General features: G+C 41.2%; 1 protein-coding gene across 3 annotated transcripts in view; it reads right to left on the reverse strand.

Annotated features, from left to right (window-relative positions):
- The window catches only part of LOC121650088 (nck-associated protein 5-like), a 97,785-nt gene that overhangs the window by 31,084 nt on the left and 40,855 nt on the right, over positions 1-25,846 (reverse strand). For all 3 annotated transcript variants that reach the window (XM_042001376.1, XM_042001377.1, XM_042001378.1), the window contains exons 5-7: positions 25,565-25,633; positions 20,859-20,897; positions 19,979-20,098 (exon numbers count right to left, since the gene is read on the reverse strand). In XM_042001376.1, the coding sequence (XP_041857310.1) occupies positions 19,979-20,098; positions 20,859-20,897; positions 25,565-25,633 (228 nt within the window). The remainder of the gene's footprint in view (positions 1-19,978; positions 20,099-20,858; positions 20,898-25,564; positions 25,634-25,846) is intronic.

Consider the following 25,846-nt stretch of genomic DNA (forward strand, 5'->3'; position numbering starts at 1 on the left):
TCCCCAATAAATCCCTCCAGAAACTGCAGCTCCTCCAAAACTCTGCAGCACGCATCATTACATGGACCCCTACTACTCACCACATCATCCCCATCTTACAACAACTTCACTGGCTCCCCATAAAACAAAGAATTAACTTCATAATTCTCCTCATTACATTCAAAGCACTCCACAATCTGGCCCCACCATATATATCTGATCTCCTGCACATTGCCACTCCGGTCCGTTCACTTCACTCCTCCTCCTCTCTCCAGCTTCTTGTCCCCCCTGCCCGCCTCGTCACTATGGGGAGCCGAGCATTCAGCTGCTCTGCGCCCCATCTCTCGAACTCTGTTCCCCCTGATATCTGTACCATAGACTCTCTTCCTCTCTTCAAATCACAACTCAAAACACATTTGTTCAGACAGTCCTATGCCATCTAGTCCCACACCATCTTTATGTTGTCCTCCATCCTATTTTAATGTTCGTTTGTACATTGTCCATGGGTGTTTTGAAAGGCGCTTTGAAATTAAATGTATTATTATTATTATTATTATTATTATTATTATTATCATTATATGGACTCAACCAGAATAAATTATTCATGGTGAGAATCTCACTTTTAAAAGCATAAAATCCAGCATGATTTCAGTACGGGGTGGGGCAGGGGGTCTAGCTAAAAGAAAGAAAGGTACAGGATGTCATTCCTGCCAGCAGCCATCACCCTCTGGAACAAGACATGAACCACAAATTAATCATTAATTATTTAAAAACAAAAAACATTATTACAGTTTCCCTCAGCGGTCAAATAAACATTTATTCTTTAATTTTTATTTAAAATGAAGTGGATGAAGAGATTAAGCAGAAAGCATATATTTTGATGAGCCACAGCAACCATCATTCAAAGTTACTTAACTGAACCAAGGAAACAGAACGTGAGTTCTCAGTGGAGTCTCTGGCAGCTCGTCCAGCACTAAGAATGCTGCAGAAAGTTATTGATACTGTGGCCCTGAAGTGTCACAAAAGCCACAATGCAAATACAAAACTACAACACCACACAATTACCAACAACACAACACAAAAACTGTGTGTGACATTATGGGCTTTTTTCCAGAACTTACTACACGTAATGGATGAAAAGAAAGATATTTTTGGAATAAGCTTGAGAAGTGAGTAAAACGATAATGGTCAATAATGTTCATTAACTAAGGTATGCTCTATTATAAATATTGTTAAATCTTATGTGTAAATAAAGAGTCATTGCCTGTTATAGGTAGTGGGTCCACACCATTTATTGCCCGAGCGAGCCAGGGGGGCGGAATTTTTACTCCATTTAAACTAGGCGATGATTCGGGGCATCAGCCGGATGACTCGCTCAGATCCGACTGAAATTAATGGGTTATTGTGAAGAAGTTGACAAGAAGCTGTTGGATCCATTTGATTTTATTCAGGTGTGTTAAATGAGGGAAACAATGAAAACCTGCAGGATACCGGCCCTCGAGGACCGGAGTTTGACACCCCTGATCTAGATGTTCCAACCTGATAAATAATGTTGATGTGTGGCCTCAAACAACTTTTGCTGATTTTATGATTCTTTTCAGCTGCTTTTGACAGCAAGTTCTGTCTTTATATGTTAATATACCTCCAATGGAGACTGTTTCACTTTGCAGACTACAACCTGAAAGGAAAATTATGGCTTTATTGTTAACTTTTTATTATTTTTATGATCAATTTGCCCTGAAAGATCCATGCCTCTTCTGTTTTGATAAAGCTTCTTTCTGTCATGTGAATCCAGAGAGGAGCCGGACACAAGCGCAGGTAAGAACAAAGGAACTTTTAATAAAGCCTCTCAAATACAATAATAACTGTTCTGAGTTACGAGCATGAGTAAGAATACCACACAAGGTACAGTAGTAGCGGTTTAAAAGTTCCCCTGTTTCCATGATGGGTCCTTGACTGGTTCTTGAATGGTCCTTGACTGGTCCTTGACTGATCCTTGGCCGATCCTTCACAGGTCTGTGGGGGTAATGTAATCCCCCGCAATGACGTCGTCAGCGAGGCTCTGCCCCTAAGCAGTAAAAAAACAGCTGCAATCCCTCTTTTGTCCACGGGGAGGAGCAGTGATTTGATCTTGCTGCTCTCTAAACAGTTTATAATGAGCTGTGTCGCTCATTTGTTGCATTTTTGCCAACATTTAAAAAATGATTTGATTTGAAAATGGCGTCAAATAAATGTATCAAAAAAGCCGACATGTGTAGCTAATGGTGTTATGAGGCAAAGCACAACCTCCTCAAGTCGGCTAAGTGGTGAATGTCACTAGCAGCGAGCTTTCTAAACATCCCGAGGAGCGCTGCCAGCGGTCATTTGACTGCAACGTAAGTTATTCACAGTGGGGGTTGATACAGCTGCTGCATAACTGAATATTGACAAAATCATAACGTAATATCGGCAGGTAAAAATAACATAATACTGATAATGTGTAAAGCAGGGATCACAAAAGTCCGGACCCAGCCCAACCTATATTCTGAATTAGGCCTCAAAGTGCTATTATCCTAAGTAGATAAGTAAATAAATGGTTTATACTGTGAAATGAAGTGTCCCTGGATTTTATTCATAGCGATCTAGTGATAAAACGTGATAAAACGTCATACAACTGTGTCTCAGCGGTGGGACAGCTGCCTGCCCGCTGTCTGAAGCAGGCACATGCGCAAAGGCTGGTAGGAATGACAGGAACCAGCAGCCTATCATCACACAGGGTTTGTGATCTTACAGCCAATCAGAAGCAGAGTAGGGCGGCCATTTATTACAACTCCATAGCCGTGATATACGACAGTTTGGCTGAGAAAGAGTCTCCCTGAGCGGCTCTGTGGAAGTTTAGACGTGCTAAACTGCTCGTAAATATTGATGTGTTTACTTTTCCAAACAAGTAAGCAGGTAAAACTATAGACAACAACTATCTAATAAAAGTCCTAAAATACCAGGTTCAGCCGTTTAGTTTTTAATACACTATAAGCATGGTAGCGTGACTGGCGGTCATCAAAAGACCGCTGGCGACGCTTCCAGTGTTTAACACTGGAAAACCCAGAGATTTCTTATCCCTCTACCATGCCCAGAGTACAACCAAAAGGCTGCCCGGTTTGAAATTAACAATTCAATGGCCAACAATTAGCACCTTTACATTTGTAAACACAGCCATTACCTGCCGTTAGCTGTTCAAGCATACTCCTTGGGGGGAGGAGTGTGCTTGAAAAGAGCCTTGTGGACTGTGCTGTATAGTTTCACTCACCACAAACGGTATATGTGCTTTTGACCATTTCTCACATTTTCATGTACCCTTTATTGAGCATTGGTCATGTGAGTTTTCATCGTCATCACACTATTGTACGCCCAGCTTGCTTTCAAGTGAGAGATTATCACGTTTCTGTTTCCACAAAGGCAAGAAGGAAAGCATAATCAAGTATTTCAAATGAGAGATAATTACATTCCTTTTGACCTGGGAACAGAAAAGCAAAATCAATTTAATGTTCCTCACTTCCTAATATGGTGCAACAAGGTTCACAGTCCTCAATGTTTTTAGTAAAAAAAAAAAAAAATTAAAAAACACCTTACTAACAGGGTGGAATGGAACATAACAGAGTGGAACAGAATATAACAGGGTGGAAAATATTTGTTCCCAATTCCAAATAAAAACGCTTCAATGGCCAGATGATCAGCAATGAATAAAGATATTTCTACAGTGATTCAGATTTTTTGTTTGTTGTTTTTTTTGTTTTACATTTTAGATTTTGTAAGAGATGGGTGTGTTTTAACAACAGCAGTTTTATCCGTGACTTTAATCGATAATTATTATCATTATCCAGTGTATAAAAATGTTGGTGTAAAAACGCCAAAGATAGATAAGCATGATGCTGAACTTCGTGGTCTTAGCTCCTGGTTTGGTGTGTCTTGTTCTGTTTATTATCATTCTGAAAGGTATACCAAGTTGTGGGCTGCATATATGCAGCCCACAACTTGAACAAAGGCTAAATTCCTCAACATTCGCACTTGCTCCATAAAATTACCATCTCCAAGGCTCCTCCACCACCACTTTGACTATGGATTGATAAGTAAATGAGCCGCAGTTTTGTAATTGTTGCATTGTCAAAACAGTTCTGTTAGTGTTGTCACACAAAATTCAGTAGACTAGTTGGTTCCTATGCAGTGAATTTACATGTTATTACAAAAATACGCAATAATAAAATAGGCAAGTGGCAAGATTAGAATAATGTTATAAGTTCTGCGCAAAGACTCCTTTTTCATTTTCCAAAACAAAACTGACATAAACAATCTTGAAAAAAATGTGCACGTAGGCTATGAGGAAAGAATGAATGCAATGAAGTAGGGACTGGTTGAATAAACACGGTTTAACTGGACGCCTAAGCGAGCGCGTTGCAGGATGGCTCCAGATTTTATTGTCAAATGGTTCCAGGTCAACCAAGTCCGAACTGCTTAGAGCAGAGTCCTGCACGGTTCCGTTTTGCTACGCATACCTGCTCTAACCCGTTAGAATGACTCCCGAACCCGACTCGTCACCAATGTATTTATTCCATTTAAATCCGAACCAGACTGATGTTTAACCCGCGACCCGAGCCATTAACGCATCATTGCCATGCTGCACCGCTTCTTTTCCATTATTATAGCCTATTGTTGTTTTATCATTGTGTTAATCTAAAACACATAGATAGCCTATGAATGTTTATTTTAAGCTTGCTCAACATTTTTAAAACAGCTTTATATTCCTCTGACTGAACCATTTCAGAGTGAAGACTAAACCAGACCAGTGTGTTTTATTTTGCCACTGAGATTTATAATAGGCTACTCGGAGATTGCTGTGCTTTAACAAAATGTAATCCACCTTTCCTGGCAGCAGCTGTGTTCTCCGTTCCTGGACTACAAATCCGGCGGCAGAAAACTCTGCTGCGCAAATACCAGCGTAAAATAAACTTTCATATATTTTCTCTGTGTTGTTGTAGTATATTCAGATGATAAAACAACAATATAATAAAAAAGAAGACTTGGAAGGAGGAACAGCGGTGCAGTAGGCTATGGCACACGTTAACGTTAAAAAGCACACTGCTTGTTGTAAATACTTGGTTTATGCTTTAAGAGGTAAATATTTTGGTTAACATGTTGAAGAAATATCGTTGTTTCTTTTTTCATCTCTTGCTATGCTATTGAATTTGGCAACATTAACATGGAAATTCACTGCATTAGGACCGACTAGCCTACTGAATTTCTGGTAGCATGACAACACAAACTGGACTCGTTTGACCACTCTTACCCAATGTGCAACAATCACAAAACTGGGTCACTTGTTCAGCTGCCTCATTGCGGCTCATTTACGTATCAATCCACAGTCAAAGTGGTGGTGGAGGAGCCTAAGAGATGGTAATTTTCTGGAGCAAGTGCGAATGTTGAAGAAGGCGCATGTTCAAGTTGGGGGCTGCATACAGTACCTTTTGGAATGGTAATCAGAGCGTGTCGGGGAATAGCCCACCTGGAGGGGTGACGTAATCGGGATTCCCGGCGAGCAGGAAGTCGCAGCACAGCGAGTGTTGGATGTCCCCCCGCGATTAGACACATTGAAGTGGAAGAAATTATCTCCGATCCTGCGTGGGGCTTTTATCTGTCGCCCTGTCTTCTTATGGAGGTGAAATAAATAATATGAGAATAAAATAACCCTTCCTAGCTACCTCAAACAGATTCTGTGTTGCTTGATCCAAATCTGATTTGTCTATGTTAATAATGCTAATATTAAAAGATTAATCAGTATGATAAATACATCCTATTGAGAATAGAGCTAGGGGCTGTGATCCAGTATTTGAAAGGTTTTATTAACCTACTAGCATTCATTTCTGAATAAAACAATTGGCAGCGCACAAGCATGTTACAATTTCACATTCCACGTCAAACGATGATTATGTATTAAGTTTTATGCATTTTTATGAATTGTGACTGGCCATCAGAGGTGCTTTGAGTGGCGCCTCTGCCGGTCAGTGTAAATTCAGATAAAATCTGACAGACTACGGGCGATGAGAAGTCTGTGAGAGAAGCGCCATCTTCTGGGTCTACCCTATATTACAAGGAATGGGTGGAGTTTGATTAAAACATCGACACTCCCAGGAGAAGGAGGGGGCCTCTCTGGCGGCTGGAAGTTGGAAGGCAGCTGGCTGGAACTGGAATGGAACTGGGCTGGAAGCCGGCAGGTATTCGGCTGGCTTTCAGCTTGGATGGGAACTTTTAAACCGCTACTACTGTAGCAGTCTGTGCAGGGAGCTTATGAAGGCAGGCGACCAGGTGCAGGCTGATGATGATTGTAAATAGGAAGCAGGTGTGTCCAAGATGTCTGAAGCAGAGGGTTTCTGGGTATTGTAGTGTTGAGACCAGTGATCAGTACTCCGGAGATGCGGAGCGCACCCGAGAGGAGGGAGCAGGCATGACACTTTCCACAGGCAAACGCTTTCCATTTAAACAAGAAACTCCTCCTCCGGTCTGTGTCATCACTTCTCTCCAGGTTAATTAAAAAAGAGAACCAATAAGTTGGGAAATTTTTCCTTTGGCCTCTTTGTTTTGTCAGTAAGCCATTTCTCCATCTTGCTTTTACTCTTCTCTTGTGTTTAGGTCTTGACTATTAATTCGGCGAGGCACGGCCCCTGACGGCGGAAGGAGGAACTCTACACCCGGGAGACAAACTGCGGCCCCTGGTCCGACACGATGTCCTCCGGCAGACCAAAGTTCCGAAAGACCTGGCTAAACAAGGCTTCAGCGACCTGGAGAGCAGTGGGGAGTTTAGCGAAAGGGAGGAATTTACAAAACTTTGAGAATCGATCTTCTACTACCAGGATCACCGTGAATCCCTCAGAGACTGGCAGCCGCTCAAGTACCTGTCGAACATGACGGACATGCTGGGAGCTGGTCTGGGTGTAGACGAGAATGTTGTCAATGTACTCCATAACAAATTTACCCAGCATGTCCCGTAAGATGTCATTGATCATGCTCTGAAACACTGAGGGAGCATTAGCCAGCCCATATGGCATGACGCAGTACTCAAAGTGGCCTGCGTGGGTGCTGAAGGCGGTCTTCCATTCATCCCCCTCTCTGATGCGCACAAGGTTATAGGCGCTGCGCAGGTCCAACTTTGTGAAGACTGTAGCACCCCGGAGCTGATCCAAAGCACTAGGCACTGGAGGAAGGGGATAGCGGTATTTCACTGTGATGTCATTCAGTCCCTGGAGTCCACCATCTTTTTTATTGATGAAGAAGAATCCCGTGGCAGCAGGTGAGGAGGACGGGTGGATGAACTTCTGTTTAAGAGCCTCCTCTACATAAGTCTCCATGGCCCGCTGTTCAGTCTGGATGAGAGGGTAGATCTGACTCCGAGGGGGAGAGGTGCCGGGCAGGAGGTCGATGGCACAATCCCATGAGCGATGCGGTGGCAATTGCGTGGCTCTGGTCTTGCTGAACACAGCTGCCAGGTCCTGATAGGCCCTCAGAATAGAAGAATCTACTGCCGTGGAAGGGCTCTCAACTGATGCTGATGCAAACTGCAGCACTGGGACTGGACTGCCAGGTGATGCGGGCACTCTCACCTCTCTGTCCTTCCAATGGATGGCGGGCTCATTTGATACCAGCCATGGTAACCCCAGAACCAGGAGGTGGCGAGATTGTGGAAGAACAAAGAGGGTGAGCTGCTACCGATGAGCCCCCATTGTTGGCTCAATGAGGCCAATAAAGTGAGTAACCGAGCCCCCACTGATGGGTCTTCCGTCGATGGCACGGACAGCGATGGGAGTGGGAAGAGGGTGAAGAGAAAGAGTTGCAGAGCCAACTCAGGAGAGGCGAGGTTGCCGGCGGCCCCCGAGTCAACTAGGGCTGGGACAGAGAAGCTCAAATTACCAGCACGTACTCTTACTGGAACAACAAACTGATCTGAGCTGTAAGCGAGAGGTGGCACACTCACCCTGGGGTCCGCGGAACGCCGACCTCTTTTATCCCCTTTGTCCCTAGAAACATGGGGACAGCCAGGCAGGAGGTGACTTCCCTCCCCACAGTACATGTGTAGCAGGACACACGGGTGTATATGTGTTTCATTGATTGCCGTATGTGTTGGTCGGCCAATTACTGAGCAAGTCGATGATATAAAAGGCAAGCAGGGAGTGCAGGCTGCCTCTCGCTTCCTGGTGGCTGGGTTTACGTCAGTTCCTGGCATCTGTAATTTCCCCCTCTTGGATGGTACAGGTAGGCTAGCAGCCGCTGCTGCAAATTGGTTGTTTGTCCCTCCAGTGCTGCTCACTCTGGTTATTGTTGCAGAGACTCACCGGGTATTGCTGCAGGGTGCACTCTTCATCGAGCTCCCGGATCCGTTAGGCTGATGTTGCACGCTGCATAACTAGTCGGGGATTCCTTCGCCTCACGCGCAGCCCCGGAATTGTAGGTTATACACAGCGGCGTGATAACCCGCCGCCTGACGCCAAGCTGTGGAGGATAAAGTGGGTCGGTGAAAGCTCCATGATACGAGATCATCTGATTCGAGCTGTGGAGTGACCGTGCAGCGCTGGATCACGTCTGCTGGGACCGCTGCTGCTTTGCTTAGCTTTGCTTAGCTTTGCTTAGCTTTGTTCTGCTTTGTTTTGCTTTGTTTTGCTTTGCTGTGCTGGTGTGGCTGCTCTCTGCTCCGGCACGGTCACTGAAGAGGATCTTCATCAGGAGGACGTGTTGTCTAAGTTTTGCTTTTTTTTCAGGACTGACAGCTGCTCTGTGTGCGCTGACGCCGTCAGCTGTTTAGCAAGAAGGAGCCTTTCATATTGACTGCTATTAGCCGAGCTGGTGTGCACGCGTGCGCGTGCCCGTTTTAGAATAGACTTCATTGTCTTTATTTTCTTTTATCAAGTTGGTGTTTGTTTGTCTTATCTAGAGTGTTTATAATCCTGTTTTCTTTCCTTTATCAGGTGCTGAGCCCCTTGGTGGTGGATCGGTGTCCCTAGTGGTGGATTCCCCCTGCACAGAGTGTTACAAAACGTGTGTAAATAGTGAGATTGTCACCTCCTTGACTCCAGACTGCCGTAGCCCATTCACGTGCTCGTCCTCCCAGGAGAGATATAACGGTGGCGATCCTCTCGCCGTCCTGAACCTCCGGGTGGTAGGAGAAAAAGAGATCGCACTGGAGAAGAAACCCGGTACAACCCGATGAGTCCCCGTAATAAACCTCTGGGAGCCTTACCAGAGAGGAGACGGACCGACTGGCAGGTGCTGTAGCAACCCCCACGGAGGGCTGAGATGGAGTCACAGGTGTTTGTGGTGGAGGCGGCTGAGGATGTGGTTGTATCTGCAGGTGTCGCAGTAGATCAGCCATCATAGTCTCCTGTCTAGCCACCCGTTGTTCCAGGGCCGTGGCGACCGCAGTAAGTTGGGTGAGGATCGTGGAGGGATCTGGAGTTGTTGCCGTCGCAGAGAAGGGTCCCTCGTCAGGGGAAGAACCTGCTGTGTCCATGATGGGTGTGGTATTATGTCAGGCGAATCCAGAGAGGAGCCGGACACAAGTGCAGGTAAGAACAAAGGAACTTTTAATAAAGCCTCTCAAATACAATAATAACTGTTCTGAGTTACGAGCATGAGTACGAATACCACACAAGGTAGCAGTCTGTGCAGGGAGCTTATGAAGGCAGGCGACCAGGTGCAGGCTGATGATGATTGTAAATAGGAAGCAGGTGTGTCCAAGATGTCTGAAGCAGAGGGTTTCTGGGTATTGTAATGTTGAAACCAATGATCAGTACTCCGGAGATGCGGAGCGCACCCGAGAGGAGGGAGCAGGCATGACACTTTCCACAGGCAAACGCTTTCCATTTAAACAAGAAACTCCTCCTCCGGTCTGTGTCATCACTTCTTTCCAGGTTAATTAAAAAAGAGAACCAATAAGTTGGGAAATTTTTCCTTTGGCCTCTTTGTTTTGTCAGTAAGCCATTTCTCCATCTTGCTTTTACTCTTCTCTTGTGTTTGGGTCTTGACTATTAATTCTGCCCAGTTAACCTTGAAGAAAATAATCACACGTAGTTTTATTTGAAAGAGAAAACAAGAGGGTTGAGTGGTTTCTTAAGCAATCTAGATACTTTATTTCTGAGTAAATGTTACTCAAAGAGGATTAAATAGTGCAGAAAGTGGAGGCTGTGGTTCAGATGATTAAGACGCACCTGGTGCTGCAGCAGCTTTTCATTCTGCAGCAGAGCAGCGTACATGGGTCTGAGTTAAAATAAACTACAACACTGAAGTTCTTGATAATTAACTCCAGGTCATCCATTACAACACATGAATTTATTTAGACCTTTTAACAGCAGTGAAAATCTGGAGCATTTAAATGTCTCCCCGGTTTTGACAACACAGACTGTAAAATTAATGCAAACAATACCACCACCTGCATTCTTTCATCTTTGCTCTTGGGAACATAAGAATTCAGTGTAAACCACTGAATGTTTTACATGGTACCTTACGTGGTACCTTTCTCTTACAGACTTATTGCTGCTGCACCAGTGTTTGATCAACAGACTATTCATACACAAGGATAATGTATTTATGGACTTTAAAGTTCACTTTATATTTCACAATCTCATCAAAAAGTCATCCATGCATCCCCAACAGGGAAGTCCAGACTAAGGTTACGCTCAGTCAGCTGATCCTCACTTTCTTTTCACTATAGAGTTTAAAATACTTTACACCTTCACTAATCTCACCTCGTCTCATCAACACAGGCTCTTGTCAGCAATACTCCTAGCTTATCTTATGGTTTCCTGTCCTTTTGCTTTTATCATGTCACTTTTTATTCCGCTGTTGGCTGGGGCCTTGTTGTGCTGCTGGTCATGCTGGTGTCAGAAAGAGGCAAGCAAGAACATGCTAGGTGTAAGAGCTTGATTAACATTTTGGGATTGGGCTTTTGGGTGAGCCTTCACAAGTCACGTGCTTGTGCATATAGTAAAGTGTGGTGCGGTCAAAAATACACTTACTGCCAAAAACCTGCTGCTGTATGCATCTGATATAATCTGATGAAAAACAATACATAAACAACAAAGTTATTACTAATACCATGAAAAAAAAATCAGAATTTGGAATTATCTAGGCAAGAGATGCATATTTTGGGCTTGTAGGTGTTTTGTTACAGCAGTGAACTGAATCTACCAAAAACCACTTTATCCTGCTCAAGCTAGGTACACACATGAAAATTATTGGGCTGTTTTTGTCCCGATTTTGTCCTTTTCCAACCAAGGACAGGACCTTGACCTATAACAGTCAAGTGAGTATTAGTCTATATGATTGGCCCATATGTATCTTGGGTAGGTAATGACAATCCACCCTTTAGTAGGTCTACGTGCAATATGGCCAGAGCATGCTGAAGTGTAAAATGTTTGTCTTCCTCAGTCGGTTTGTTCTGAGTGAGTAAATGAACCGAAGTAAGTTCTCCAAACATTTATTGTAAGAAACGTGCCTATAGCTCAGTGAATTTATGTTATTTCATGTACTAAGCTATACTTTAAGCGAAATCCAAGAAGAAATATGTACAGAACGTTAAAGCAAGGCTAAGTGATGGTCACGTAGTGCCCTCTGCTGGACTACATGAATATAACGGTGACTATTTAGTACTTCTTATTTTGGACACGTTGATTGTATTCATTCTTTTCTTTGTTGTAGACCACACTCAGCTACAACTAGAGTTAAATAAAGAATATGGAAATGGCTCTGAACTCCTCTTGCACCCTTTACTAGATGCCCGTGGCGGTTGAATTCATAAACATCAGAACAAGTAATGGTCCTTTGAGCCGGATTTAGTCATTTGCCATGACAGGAAGATGTCTTTTTCTAGAAACATAATGGAGGGTGATGAACGAGTTACTAGACTCAGACGACAGGTACGTCGGCCATTTTACTTGGAGAAATACTTTATTAATCCCTTCTGAGAGCCCTCGGGGAAATTTGGGAAATGCAAGTCAGCACAGAGAACCAACTCACTGCGAATGCCAAGAAGCTGTCAGATATAGAGAACTTAGTATGGGACTTAGTATGATTGGCCCTGTTAACACAGATTACCCTTCTCTAAGCCAGCGTCCACAACATTAAGAGGGACCTGCCAGGATGAAAAAATTAAATGTAACCTGAAAGTGGACTATTTGAGGGCTCCCCCTTACAGTAACAGATGAATGTCTTTAGGGGAGCTTCTCTGCTATTAAGGGGCACCAAATAGCTCCCCCATAATTCGAACCATGTTGTGTGAGGTTTGCTATAAGTGCCAGTACAGGTAGATATTTGGTTAATTAATTGGTTCCCCAATTTCTCATACAACTTAATACTGGCAGAGATTTCAAGCAGAAAACCTTTTGTAAAGGAAAGTTTGAGTTGTACATTATACCTGTTTCATAAATCCCCTGGAAGACAAAAGTTAATGGGTCATTGAGTATTATTTTCTTAAATTGTCCCTTTTTTATAGAATAGAAATACTTTATTAATCCCTTTGGAGAGTCCTCAGGGAAGCTCTCATCGAATGCTTTTCTGCAGAATGACTTGCTTTACTGATTAAGCACCATCACAATGTCAGGTCTCCAAGTCTCATTTGGCTGCTGAACTGTAATGATATTCTGACAGATGATGACTTTTAACAGCCAGGGCCTTCAGAGACACAAAGGCAAAGGGAGACAATACTGCTCTGTGAAGTCTAACCAACTAATACCATCAACAAGTGTAATCCTGGAGGAAAAGATGAAAATGCATCATCAGAACCCTTTAATACATCATACTGATCCCTGTGGCCTGCATGTGTCATGATGGGGCATTTCACCATCTTATTAATGCTGCTTCATCTGTCAGTAAAGGAAGACAGATTAGTACCATCAAACCCTCAAAAGTCTTTAATGTTTGTGGACAATTTAATAAAATTTGTATTGCATGTTCTGTTTGCTTCCAGGAAAGTCATTTAAAAATGAGTTCTTGTGAAGGTCTGTTACAATCTTCAGTGACACAGCTTTAACCTAAACGAAAAGTCACCTCAAAATGCAGAGGACTTAAAAAATGCACAATAAACAAGGTCTGTGAGATGTCAGTTTCATCATCTGCACCAACATGGGAGGATCCATGTTGGTGCAGGGTCTTTCTGCGGCCAGCTGCGTCCAGCCCAGTTATTTATAAGCACACAAACTGAGAAAGAAGACAAAGCGGAAAAGGTTGGCATGAAACTTTTTCTGAGTAGAAACTGTAGGAAAATCTCTGGGACGCTAGTGTTTGCATCTGCAGCGTCCCAGCTGGTTGACTCATGCAGACGAGGGAACCATGTACTCAGCTTTATGCAGAAATGACTTGTTTAACATTTCTCTTGTATTGCTAAGCTTAACGATGCAAATACCTTTTAGGTATTTCAGGACTACAAACAATGCCAATTAAAAGAAATGAGTTGGGAAATTTCTCCTCAACTTTGTTCTGTTTTTTGTAATCAGATTACTGAATGTCAGCTCAGCTTAACTTCTGAGAGACTCTACCTCTCTAAGGTGACCTTTTTATACCCAAATCTGATCTGTTACCTAATAAGCTAATTAGCTTAACATGCTGTATTATTCCAGGTGTTCTTATTACTGCTGACTTTTCCAACTCCAGACATAAATGTTTTTCATGAAATTATAAACATTTTCAATTCTTCTTGTTTCCTTTATTCTGTTGAGAATAAATGCACGCACCCACACACACATACCTGCTGTTATATTCGTTCATGGTGGATGATATCTGATGGTTGTCTGCTGTGTTCTCTTACAAGCCCATAGGATGTTTACTGTTTCTTTACAGGTGAAGCAGCCGGTTGTTTAGTTTTTGTGTTTAGGTTTGATTGCAGTTGTTGTGGTTGTTTTCAACCTTTTGTTTCACGCTATCTTGTCCCTTCCCTTTTCTCCTCTACCCCACCTTTTGCTTCCGATGTTTCTCTGGTCCGGTCCAGTGGTTATAGGCAAATTTTGTGCTCACATGGCTCTAACTTTCTTCCACCCTGCCTCAGTAGAAGGCTTAGAGAGTAAGCACTTTTTAATAAAAGAGGAGCTGTTCTTTCTCTTTCTCTTGTTATCTCTTCTCTGTGTGGCAAACAACTCCACTGTAATTTCACTCAGAGCCAGTCAACCTTACCGGAAACAGGTGTGTTGTCATAGTGATTAAGAAACCTAACAAGCATATCTTGCGGTCAAAAACAAATGTTCCTTCTCAATAATTCATATATAATCCTCTCTGTGTTATCTGGCAAACACTAACTGTTAAGTCTCTCAGTATAACAACCATTACACTTCGCACACACTACTTTCTGATCACATTTCATTACTCCTGCCATTGAAGACAAGAGAATGTTGCACATGGAGACTTTTTTGGATTTTTCATATCTTTGCTTCAAAAACGCAGAAGCAGTGTTTGAATTGAAGTGCAACCCTCATGTCAAAAGCTTGTAGAAGCACCTTTAGCAGCAATTACTTCAAGTAATCATTTTCTATAAGATGTTATCAGCTCCTTGCATCATTGTGGAAGAATGCTGACCTACTTTTAGCCATGTTGCTGAAGTTGTGGCCATTTGGTTTTTTTTTTTTTTTTTTTTTTTTTTTTTTTTTTGGGGGGGGGGGGGGGGGGGGGGGGCGTGGCTCAGTGGGTAGAGTGGACATCTTGTAGCCTGAGGGTTGCCGGGTTCGATCCTTGGCCTATTGAGCTCATGTCAAGGTGTCCCAGAGCAAGAAACCCCAAATTGCTCCTGAAGGGTTGAGCGCCTTGCATGGCAGCTTCCGCCATCAGTGTGTGAATGTGTGTGTGAATGTGTGTGTGTGAATGTGTGTGTGAATGGTTGTGTGAATGGGTGAATGTGACGTATATTGTAAAGCTCTTTGGGTAAAAGTGCTATATAAATACAGGCCATTTACTGTTTTGTTTTTGCATAGTTCTCTTGAGGTCCCACAGCATTTCAGTCAAGTTAAGGTCTGTTTTTTGCAACACCTTGATTCTTTTCAGACATTCTGTTGTAGATAAGCCACTTTGTTTGGGGCTGTTGTCTCTTTGTATGAAACAGTTTTGATCAAGGTTTAGCTGTCAGAGAGATGTCCCCACATTTGATTCTATACTTTGGTATAGAGAAGAATTAGAGGTCCACTTATGGACTGCAGAACAAGCCCAGATCATCATTTCCCTGCGTTTCACAGTTGGTATCAGTGTTTGTGTCGATATGTTGTGTTTGGATTTTGCCATCATGGAACTCCCATGTTATGGACGAGTCTTGGTTTTGTGTTTCAAAAAGATTTGTGGTTTGTTAAAAATTAACTGTTTTTACAGAAAAGTGGCCAACAAACCATACTTATACAGCCCTAATTTTTTATTGTACTGTGATCAACTATGCCATTTTACATGTTAACTGAGGCCTAGAGAGTCTGATATTAGGCTGAACTCCTGGGAGATTGGCAAATATTTTGACGATGATGACGAACTAATCCAGTGCATTAGATCAACACCACCTGGCTGCTTCTTTGCTTCTTAATTCTTATAGAAACAGTAGGGTAGCACTTAGTTAACACAGTGTCTCCATTTCATCTTGCTTTTTGTTTTGTTTTTTGTTTTTTTTTGTTTGTTTGTTTGTTTGTTTTTTTAAGAAGATTGACCTGATTTTAAGACCCAACCAAGCAATTGATTTACTATGTTCTGATGTGTAAAACTGCATTTGTGGTGAAAGAGTCAGAGAAAATCATTTACTGAATATATTTGAATTTATCTGAAAGATATAAATGCATCAACACAATAGTAACATCTGATAATTTAGCCATCAGTATCCTCAGAGGTGTTTACCTGCATATAATACAGATAGAAATGTAAAAAACAAACAAACAAAAAAGAATAATAACGCTAACATCACATTGCAGATTTGTTTACATGATCGGTCATTTCCTTTTAAATTAAAGACTGATTTATACTTACAAAAGCCAACAAACTATATTCCTCTATTAATTTGAAAATTTTAAGCAGCAGATTTTCATTTTAATTTCCCTCCATTCACTTTATTCGTCATTATTCATGTCCATAAACTATTTTAGAAATGTAGTAATCCAACAGGTGAGCCACAGCAGGAAATCACACAGGATGCATTTTTCAGGATAACAACAACAATTCCCTAAACTTAGAAATAAATTATTTACACACAAAGCATCTTTTGTTAATGAGTTTCCGGGAGACAAATACAACAACAGTTAATATTCAGGGTTTAAAGTATTGTTGTATACTACTGAAGTAGCCTCCTGGCTCAAAGGATCAGCACATCAAATTTTCCCTCATTCTACCAGCAGTGTTGTGATATCAGTATCTAACCCTAACCCTAACCCTAGTCCTTTAAAACTTAAACTCTACAAATAACAATAATTCATACTTGTTTAAAAAAACTGTTTAAGTCTTCTCTCTGCAAAGGAAAATGCCTTAAGGTCTAAAACACAGGAAAATGTTCAAATTAACAGTGAATTGAACAATAAGGTTTTTTTTTAAATCAGATGTTGTCAGAGAACATCTGCAGGTACAAAGCTTTTTGAAAGCAGAATCAGCTTAGCATCTCTGCAGTAATTCAGTTGGTCTCAAAAGTTCTTCTCTCTTAGCCGGGAGTTCAGTCAGACCTTTACAGAAAAGGTTAAAGATAAGAGACAGCATGTCCGGCTCTGCTGAGCTCGCAGCATACTTAATGATCTCATCTGGGAATTGCTAGACCATCCAGTGCAGAAAAAAGGAGCACCACAGCACAGCGATCACACAGTTAATTCAATATCTATCGCAATTATCAACAGTTTTTGATGGCAAACTGCTCCCTTGATGGAGTGAGTTTATGTGAGGAGGCGTTCATGCTACCATCCCTGACAATCTAAAAAGACCATCGGAAGAAACCCAAAACTTGACATTTCTTTTAAATTCGAACTAAACTGGATGAGAGATAAAACCACAGAAGAAGTTACAGCAACATCCTGAGTTTCTTTCTGTTACATCATTTATGAGAAATCTATTACTTTACTGTTTCTATGGACTGAGAAAACTGTGTATCACAGTTCTGACAGTCAAATGACTTCTCAGTGCTTTCTGTACAGTTTGGGGCGGTAGGGGGGGGTTGCCCCGGGAAAGACCCAGGACATGCTGGAGAGACTATGTCATCTGGCCTGAAAACGCTTCGGGATTTCTCTGGATGAGCTGGAGGAAGTGGGAAATGGACATTTGGACTTTTCCGATTAAGCTGCTACCGATGTGACCTGATGATGGATGGATGGATGTGGATGGATGGATGGATGGATGGATGGATGTGGATGGATGGATGGATGGATGGATGGATGGATGCTTTCATATAGACGAGTTTCCCGGGATCAGTGAGAGTGCATTCACACCCAGATAGTCTGCTAGACCAGGTAAGATTGAGGACTAGGGTCAGTTGGGAGGTGCAACATTCTTATGGACCAAATTCGTGTTCACGCTGCACTACTCAAACAAATCAAATAACTTATTTCACTCCCTGTCAGAAGCAGCGGCATCAAGAATTACTGAAGGAGACAAGACGAGACACACAATGAAGAAGTAAACTGGCTCATCTATTGGTTAATTCAGGACAACTTCTGTTTTCTCCAGAATCAGAGCAAAACATTGAGCTGCATCAGATCCTATTTCTCCCGCACTTTCTCCCAGCCAGAGCTATCATCCCTCAGGCAGGTATGTTTGGATGTGTTTACCCACGATTACAAGCACCGAAACCACAATGCACTTTGCTTTGTAGTCTGCGTCCTGTATACAGCCCACTTGAAGTGGACCAAGATCAGCACTTGCAGGCGAACTGAGTCCGCTTCTTTGATCCAAATCAGAGTCTGTTTGAGCATTCATTATTCCCAAAATGAAGCGGACTTTCTCAGCAAACAGACTAGGATTTGAATCAGAAGTGCTGGTGTGGATGCATCCTGAGACACACAGCTGGGCTGCAGGAAAGATCAACCTTTATGTTTCTTTGCCGCTAAGCTCTGCATGCCATGAGAGACACAGCATCTGACTATTTGTATAACCACCTTTAATTTCCATCCACCTGGTCAGATCTGTGGCTATTATAAAGGCATTGCTGCCGTTTATCTAAGCTGCTCTGGTTTGACTCTTTTCAACGCATACGTGATTTTTCAGTACATAAGATGCTAACTCTATGTACAGCTTCTTTAAGCATTAACGCTGGAACTAGTTTCCTATTTGCCAGAATGTGCACCTTAGTGATAGTCAGAATTATCAGTGACATGACGTTGAAGACATTTACATTGTAAGTATGTGTTTTGCACACAAACTCCCCTCTGAAAAGTAATTTTACCAGTTCCCACTGAGCTGCTCTAGATATAAAAACTGTCCTTATTTAATCTAACATGACATGGCTGAAGCTCACATTCTATCTACTGCTCTCTGCCCTTGAAAGGTAAGAGATGAGCAGCTTTAAAAAAAAAAAAAAAAAAAAACATTTTGTAAGAGTATAAATGAATAAAGTTTTTCCCTCGTGACAAAAACAACCAAGAATATTAATTTATCTGATGTTTGATGTCCTGAAGAGGCTCCTTGCCTCAAATTGCATCAGTGTTAATTATTTACATATCAGGCATACAAAAATCCTTCCCATGGATTTTGCTGTCAAAGTGAATGACTGCCCCAAAACCTAAGTTCCAGTTTTAAGACACTATAAAAACAAAAACTGGCAGGTTAAAATGCTATGTCACAGCCATGGTCATGTGAGAGCGAGTGGCTGGAACGATCAACAGACAGAAATCAATGATCCAACAGATTGATCATAGAATGAAAGCTGTAGAATCTGTCCAGCAAAAAAAAAAAAAAAAAACATTAACAAATCTAAGACTAAACCAGGCAGCCTGTGTCAGAGTGTTTTTGTCCTGTAAAAACCAGAGAAACATGAACTCTTATGTGGAGCCATATCCCCTTTTTGAAGGATATTTTTATAGCTAGAAAACTACTCCAGACTGCACAGCAGCGACTCACACACATGCACAGCCAGACCTGCTGTAACAACACAGAACTAAGAAACTTGGATTACAACACATACACAGACGGTTATGGAAAGGAGGCCATAACTCCGTAATACAATCTTTAAAACAAATCAGTGTTCGCTTTAATCAAGTTTTTAAGTTTCTAACTAAAAAAATACAAACTGGTTTTATCTCCTTTTAAAATGTTGACAACATGCAACCTAATGGAATTTAACATTTTTCCACTGTAAAGAGATTATGTTGCAAAGTCATTCTCATTTTAGGCTTCTTTGGTCTCCTTCTTTCTTTAAAGAACTTAAAAATATTCATGTCTAGCTCTCTGTTCTCCCTTGCTAGTTTTGAGTTATTTGCCTGATGATTAATAGTTACGCTACAGTGAGAATTTTTCAGTGTAAAACAGTAATAAATGTAGTTTTTAAGCTCTACAATGCAGTTAGCCACGGAGTACACCACCTAAAGAATCAGTTGTCATGATGGTTAACAATACCACAAAAGGCTGAGGTTTTATCCAATTATCGCCCCATGGTTCAGAGCATTCCAATTAGTGAAGCATGTACAGCGCTGTCTAGCATTTCAAGCTACAGTCAGATGAGAGCTCTTTCTCTCCACGAGGTTAGATTCTGACATGATTACCATTAAAGAAGAAAGAGGGCAAGGGATAGTAATGTCTGTTTGATGAGATAAAGTGCAAGTGCATATGTAACAATAACTTCTGTAGTTAAGATAGGAAAGGGATTCTAATCCAGCCTTGAATCTGTACATCCCTAAAGTTTAAAGCAACACATTCTGGGAAAATTTCTTCATCTATGTCGTCCTTTTGAAGGTTACTAACCCTTAGAAGTGCAGCACTGCTCATGTAAAATTCAGACAGCCTTGAAGCAGACTTGGGCTGTCGGTGTGTGTTAGTATCTACGTCATCGAGAAACGCTCACCTGGGACACGGGAACCGTGGACGTTTTGACACGTTGTTGGAAAAGCACGTTCAGTATTCGGTTTTGTTGCTCCAAGTCAAACACACGTGTCCGCAGCTTCACACATTCCTCTTTTAAGTCCTATAAACAGATGAAAAACCGACTTAGAGCTGTGCATGATGGGATGTTTCACATGTAGCAGATATAAATTTAACACGGATGAGACATAGACATGATATAGTTAGCTTAGCTCTGGATTTGATGCCTGCAACACAGCCAAAAAAAAGTTGCTGTAGAGGTGTTTTTATCATTGTGCTACATCACTTCCTTTTAATAATACTTTTACCCATCTGGGAAGTGAGAACACAATTTATTGGGGAAGAATCTGTCACTCTGGAGGCTGGAAAAAAAAGTTCTTTAAAATAGATCTTTTTTTTTAACCAGTCGTGATTCTCTGACTGACTTTGGCACAAAGTTGTGAACCATTAATGATCCTTGCTTAAAGGAAAAACTATGATTTTAGTGTGAGACTTTTATACCCAATAATGACACCCTTACCTGTTACCAATTAATCTCCTGATTATAAACTCTTTTAGAATATTTTCCATTATTATTATTTATTTATTTATTTATCTATTTGCCTTTTTATGTTCGGCTGTCGCCATCAAATTTTTTCTTATTTTTGAAAGAGAAACTTATTTTTATAAGTTTATTGAAATCAGTCAATGCAGACAACAGTCTGAACAAAATACAGATTTAACTTACCAACTTTTGGGGGGTTTTGTTCAATGACCTCATGCAAAATATTTCCCATTAATGTTTTGTAATCTTGACTACAAGTCTTTATGACACTTTTCATATCTCTGATTTAGAACAACTGACTGCAGAGACAAAGACAAACCTTCTGTAAGAGGAGGGCCTGGACCACCTGGTTAGCCACCTAACAGAGAAGAGAACAGAGAAAAGTGTTTTCAGTGAGCTGAGTGAGTTTCAGATTGTTGTCTGGTGCATTGAATTGGAGCAGCATGATGGTAAATGAAAATAATGAAAATGGCCCAGAGCAAACAGCATCTATGAGAACTTAGAGGCATGTTAGATACTGAGAGAACAAATTGACACTTTATTGCATCACAGAGTTAACTTGGGAGAAGTCACAGAGTTGTTGCCTACAGTTACTGCAGTTCTTATTTTATTTCTAGTGTATATGTTAACAGATTTATATATATATATATATATATATATATATATATATATATATATATATATATATATATATATATATATATATTGTCAGTGGAATTTTTCATTTTGTCTCTGCATCATGATTTTTCATGATGTGATGTAATATTGATCATAATGACCTTGCTAATCTGCTTTGTATAAATTTTTACACAAAGGAGAAAATATTTATTTCTGTGGATGGACAGTTTGATAAGAGCACACACTCGATATGAAACACTTTCGTTCTAGTTTAGCTTAATTTCTGAAGAGGAAGCATACATTATATCTAGACACTGGAAAAATAAACATATTTTTGAATGATTTCTCTCCACCACTTTCATCTTTCTATCATAATGTCTCGCCTCAGCTCATTTAGACCATGATAGGGAGCCTCATGAATACTTCGCCAACCCCTCTAAAAATGTTCATGTGCATGATAAGACTGAAAAGCAGAAGGGAAATTAATCCTGATGCAGAAACTCTGAAAGTTGTCCTCTGTGAGAAATTTTTAAATCCTCATGAGCAGCTCTCTCCATGGTAACAAGTCTATTAGTTAAAGCTGCTAAAAGAAAGCAGTGCCAGAGTTTTGCCAGCTGGAGAGAGATGGAGAGATATTTAAAGTGTTGTGAGGGGGGGAAATGAGGAGGAAACAGAGGAATACTTCTCCTTTCTCTTGCTCATGTTCACATACCAGCAGCAATGCTGTCTGGTCTCCTATCTGTCTTGGTTTATGGTTCCGGTTCTGACTTTGTGTTTAGTTTTGGTCATCTTTCTAGTTTTTGTTCTCAGGGCTTAGTTTTGTATTTGACACTATCTGGGCCTCCATCAATACATTTAAATGCAAAATAGGCTATTTTCTCCACATCTCAAAAAGGTGCAAATGTCACAATCCACAGCTGGCATAGATCTTTTGTAGGGGAATATCCTTGTGATGGAAACATTACCCATTAACTTGTTGGAGATTTTAATTATGGCAGGGCCCTACGTTCTTCAGGTCAGCTTCTGCTAGAAATCCCAAGGTTAGTGGGGTGATTCTTTCACAGTTGCTGCTCCTGGTTCTCAAACTGAGGGGGGCGTTGCAACCTGACAGGGGGGTGCGTGGGATTGGGAAAATGTAGCAAACAAACTTATGTTTTGACAACTTGGGCTCTTGGAAACATTCTCTTTCCACATAGTGGCAGTAATGCACCAATTTGTTTTTGCCAAACACCAAAAAATATGAAGAACTGCACACCAGCATCACATTTACTGAAGGCACTGAAAGGAGAAAACAGAGATGTGGACAAACAGGTAACTGGGATGAAAGAGGGCAGATATCTTGCTTTTAGTTTAACAGTAAATGTGTTTCTTATTACATCTCCCTCATATATAAATAAAATGTAGGGCTGCACATTGGTGTGGTGGTTAGCACCACAGCCTCACAGCAAGGAGGTTGCTGGTTCGAGTCATGAACCTTGAGGGTGGTGGCCTTTCTGTGTGGAGTTCGCATGTTCTCCCCGTGTATGCGTGGGTTATCTCCGGGTTCTCCAGCTTCCTCCCACCGTCCAAAGACATGCATATTAGGTTGATTGGTGACTCTAAATTCTCCCTATGAGTGAGTGTGGGCGTGAATAGTTGTTTGTCTCAATCTGTGTCGGCCCTGCGATGGACTGGTGACCTGTCCAGGTGTTCCTGCTTCTCACCTGTTAAAATGCTGGGATAGGCTCCAGCTTACCCGCGACCCGTAATGGACTAAGCGGTACAGAGAATGAATGATATACAGTGTGTGCAGAATTATTAGGCAAATGAGTATTTTGACCACATCAGCCTCTTTATGCATGTTGTTCTACTCCAACTGGTACAGGCTTGAAAGCCTACTACCAATTAAGCATATCAGGTGACGTGCATCTCTGTAATGAGAAGGGGTGTGGTCTAATGACATCAACACCCTATATCAGGTGTGCATAATTATTAGGCAACTTCCATTCCTTTGGCAAAATGGGTCAGAAGAGAGATTTGACGGACTCTGAAAAGTCAAAAATAGTGAGATGTCTTGCAGAGGGATGCAGCACTCTTAAAATTGCCAAGCTTTTTAGGCGTGATCATCGAACAATCAAGCGTTTCATTCAAAATAGTCAGCAGGGTTGCAAGAAGCGTGCTGAAAAAACAAGGCACAAAATAACTGCCCATGAACTGAGGAAAATCAAGCTGCCAAGATGCCATTGGCCACCAGTTTTGCCATATTTCAGAGCTGCAACATCACTGGAGTGCCAAGAAGCACAAGGTGTGCAATATTCAGGGACATGGCCAAGGTAAGGACGGCTAAAAAACGACCACCACTGAACAAGACACACAAGATAAAAGGTCAAGACTGGGCCAAGAAATATCATAAGACTGATTTTTCTAAGGTTTTATGGACTTATGAAATGAGAGTGAGTCTTGATGGGCCAGATGGATGGGCCCGTGGCTGGATCAGTACAGGGCAGAGAGCTCCACTCCGACTCAGACGCCAGCAAGGTGGAGGTGGGATACTGGTATGGGCTGGTATCATCAAAGATGAGCTTGTGGGACCTTCTCGGGTTGAGGATGGAGTCAAGCTCAACTCCCAGTCCTACTGCCAGTTTCTGGAAGACACCTTCTTCAAGCGGTGGTACAGGAAGAAGTCAGCATCTTCAAGAAAAACATGATTTTCATGCAGGACAAAGCTCCATCACACGCATCCAAGTACTCCACTGCGTGGCTGGCCAGAAAAGGTCTAAAAGAAGAAAAAATAATGACATGGCCTCCTTGTTCACCTGATCTTAACCCCATAGAGAACCTGTGGTCCCTCATCAAATGTGAGATCTACAGGGAGGGAAAACAGTACACCTCTCTGAACAGTGTCTGGGAGGCTGTGGCTGCTGCTGCACGCAATGTTGATCGTGAACAGATCAAGACACTGACAGAATCTATGGATGGCAGGCTTTTCAGTGTCCTCGCAAAGAAAGGTGCTTATATTGGTCACTGATTTGTTTTTGTTTTGTTTTTGAATGCCAGAAATGTATATTTGTAAATTTTGAGTTGTTATATTGGTTTGCCTGGTGAAAATAAATAAGTGAAATGGGTATATATTTGGTTTTTGTTAAGTTGCCTAATAATTATGCACAGTAATAGTCACCTGCACACACAGATATCCTCCTAAGATACTAAAACTAAAAAAGCCCCACTCCAACTTCCAAAAATATTCAGCTTTAATATTTATGAGTCTTTTGTGTTCATTGCGAACATAGTTGTTGTTCTATAATAAAATTAATCCTCAAAAATACAACTTGCCTAATAATTCTGCACACACTGTATACTATACTGATCTCTAACTTTTAAAATCCAAGCTTAGATTGGCTTTTAATTCCGACTAGGACAGTCTTGTTTCTAGGTGTGTTTTGTTATTCTTATTTAGTCTGTTTTATGAACTTCTTTTTGGCTCTTAATACCCTGCAGAACTTTCCACTTGTGTTTCTATGTGTTGTTGAAATTATTTAGTTTTTTTTACACATGTTTTATAACTCAGTTGTAAAGCACTACGAGTACCTTTTGGATTTTGTAAAGGGCTTTACTAATAAAATTTGATTGATTTATTTCTAACTCCTCAGTTTGACCATTTGGATGTGAGGGAAAGTATAAAACTGACGAGCTCTGACATGCAGATTGCTGTAAATAAACTTGGGAGAGTAAAGCTGTTAACGTGCTGCACTGAGTTCCGTCTCACACTTAAAAGACTTAGTGGTGATGAAACGTTTGACTTGTTATTTTGTCCTTTACGCTCCAGATTGCTGGAACGATATCAGGTCCTGCAGAAAGAGAAATATGTAAATCCCTTCCAACCTTTCTTTTAGGAATATTGTTTTCAAACACTTCAGTAATTTTCTGATGTTTTTGTTGATAAAACCAAATATTCTCCTCCTGTCTTTGCTCCTTGCAGACAACACTTTTTATGGATGCTGCTTTTGTGATTACAGTCATCGGTTTAAAATAATGTCATGATTTTCTTTTTTTTTTAACCTCATTGCCTAAATTTCTCCCATCTAATCTATTCCATGTTCTGTTGTGAGATTAGTTTGTTTGTTATCAGATAAACATCTGGCAAAAACTAACACTCACCGTCAGGTCCACCTGTCCAACGCTTGTAAACACAACACATGATGAAGTGAGTTTTTATGAAAGATAAAATCCACACGCAGTCATTCATCTCCACCTGCCACTGACGATACATCGACAGCTCCTTCATCAAAGCCACAGCTGCCAGTATATGCTCACAACATTACAGTTACATGGTATAAATATCAGGCTTATTCTAGCCATAATATTCTGTGTGCACATAAAATGAAATATTAATTGCTTGTTAAAACAAAGTGCTGTGAAAACACTCACCTCATCCAAACAGCATTCATACTGTTTTCTCTGGTTGTCATTTTCTATCGACAGAGCAGAGTTCTCCGCCTGCAGAGACAAATCACGTACAAGTAAATTATTTAAATTACCACAGCTTTGTTCCTGTCATGTAACAAGTGAAACGTGTTCAGAGAAAAAGAAAGCACTGGGTTGATACAGCATTTTATAGTCCAGATTAAAGTAAAGTTTTCTAGATGGAGGGAAGTTTATGATCATGGAACAATGATTACTGAAAAGAGAAAGTTTTTTTCAGAGTTCACT

The sequence above is a fragment of the Melanotaenia boesemani genome, chromosome 12 (assembly GCF_017639745.1).
Source record: "Melanotaenia boesemani isolate fMelBoe1 chromosome 12, fMelBoe1.pri, whole genome shotgun sequence".
NCBI classification, from domain to species: domain Eukaryota; kingdom Metazoa; phylum Chordata; class Actinopteri; order Atheriniformes; family Melanotaeniidae; genus Melanotaenia; species Melanotaenia boesemani.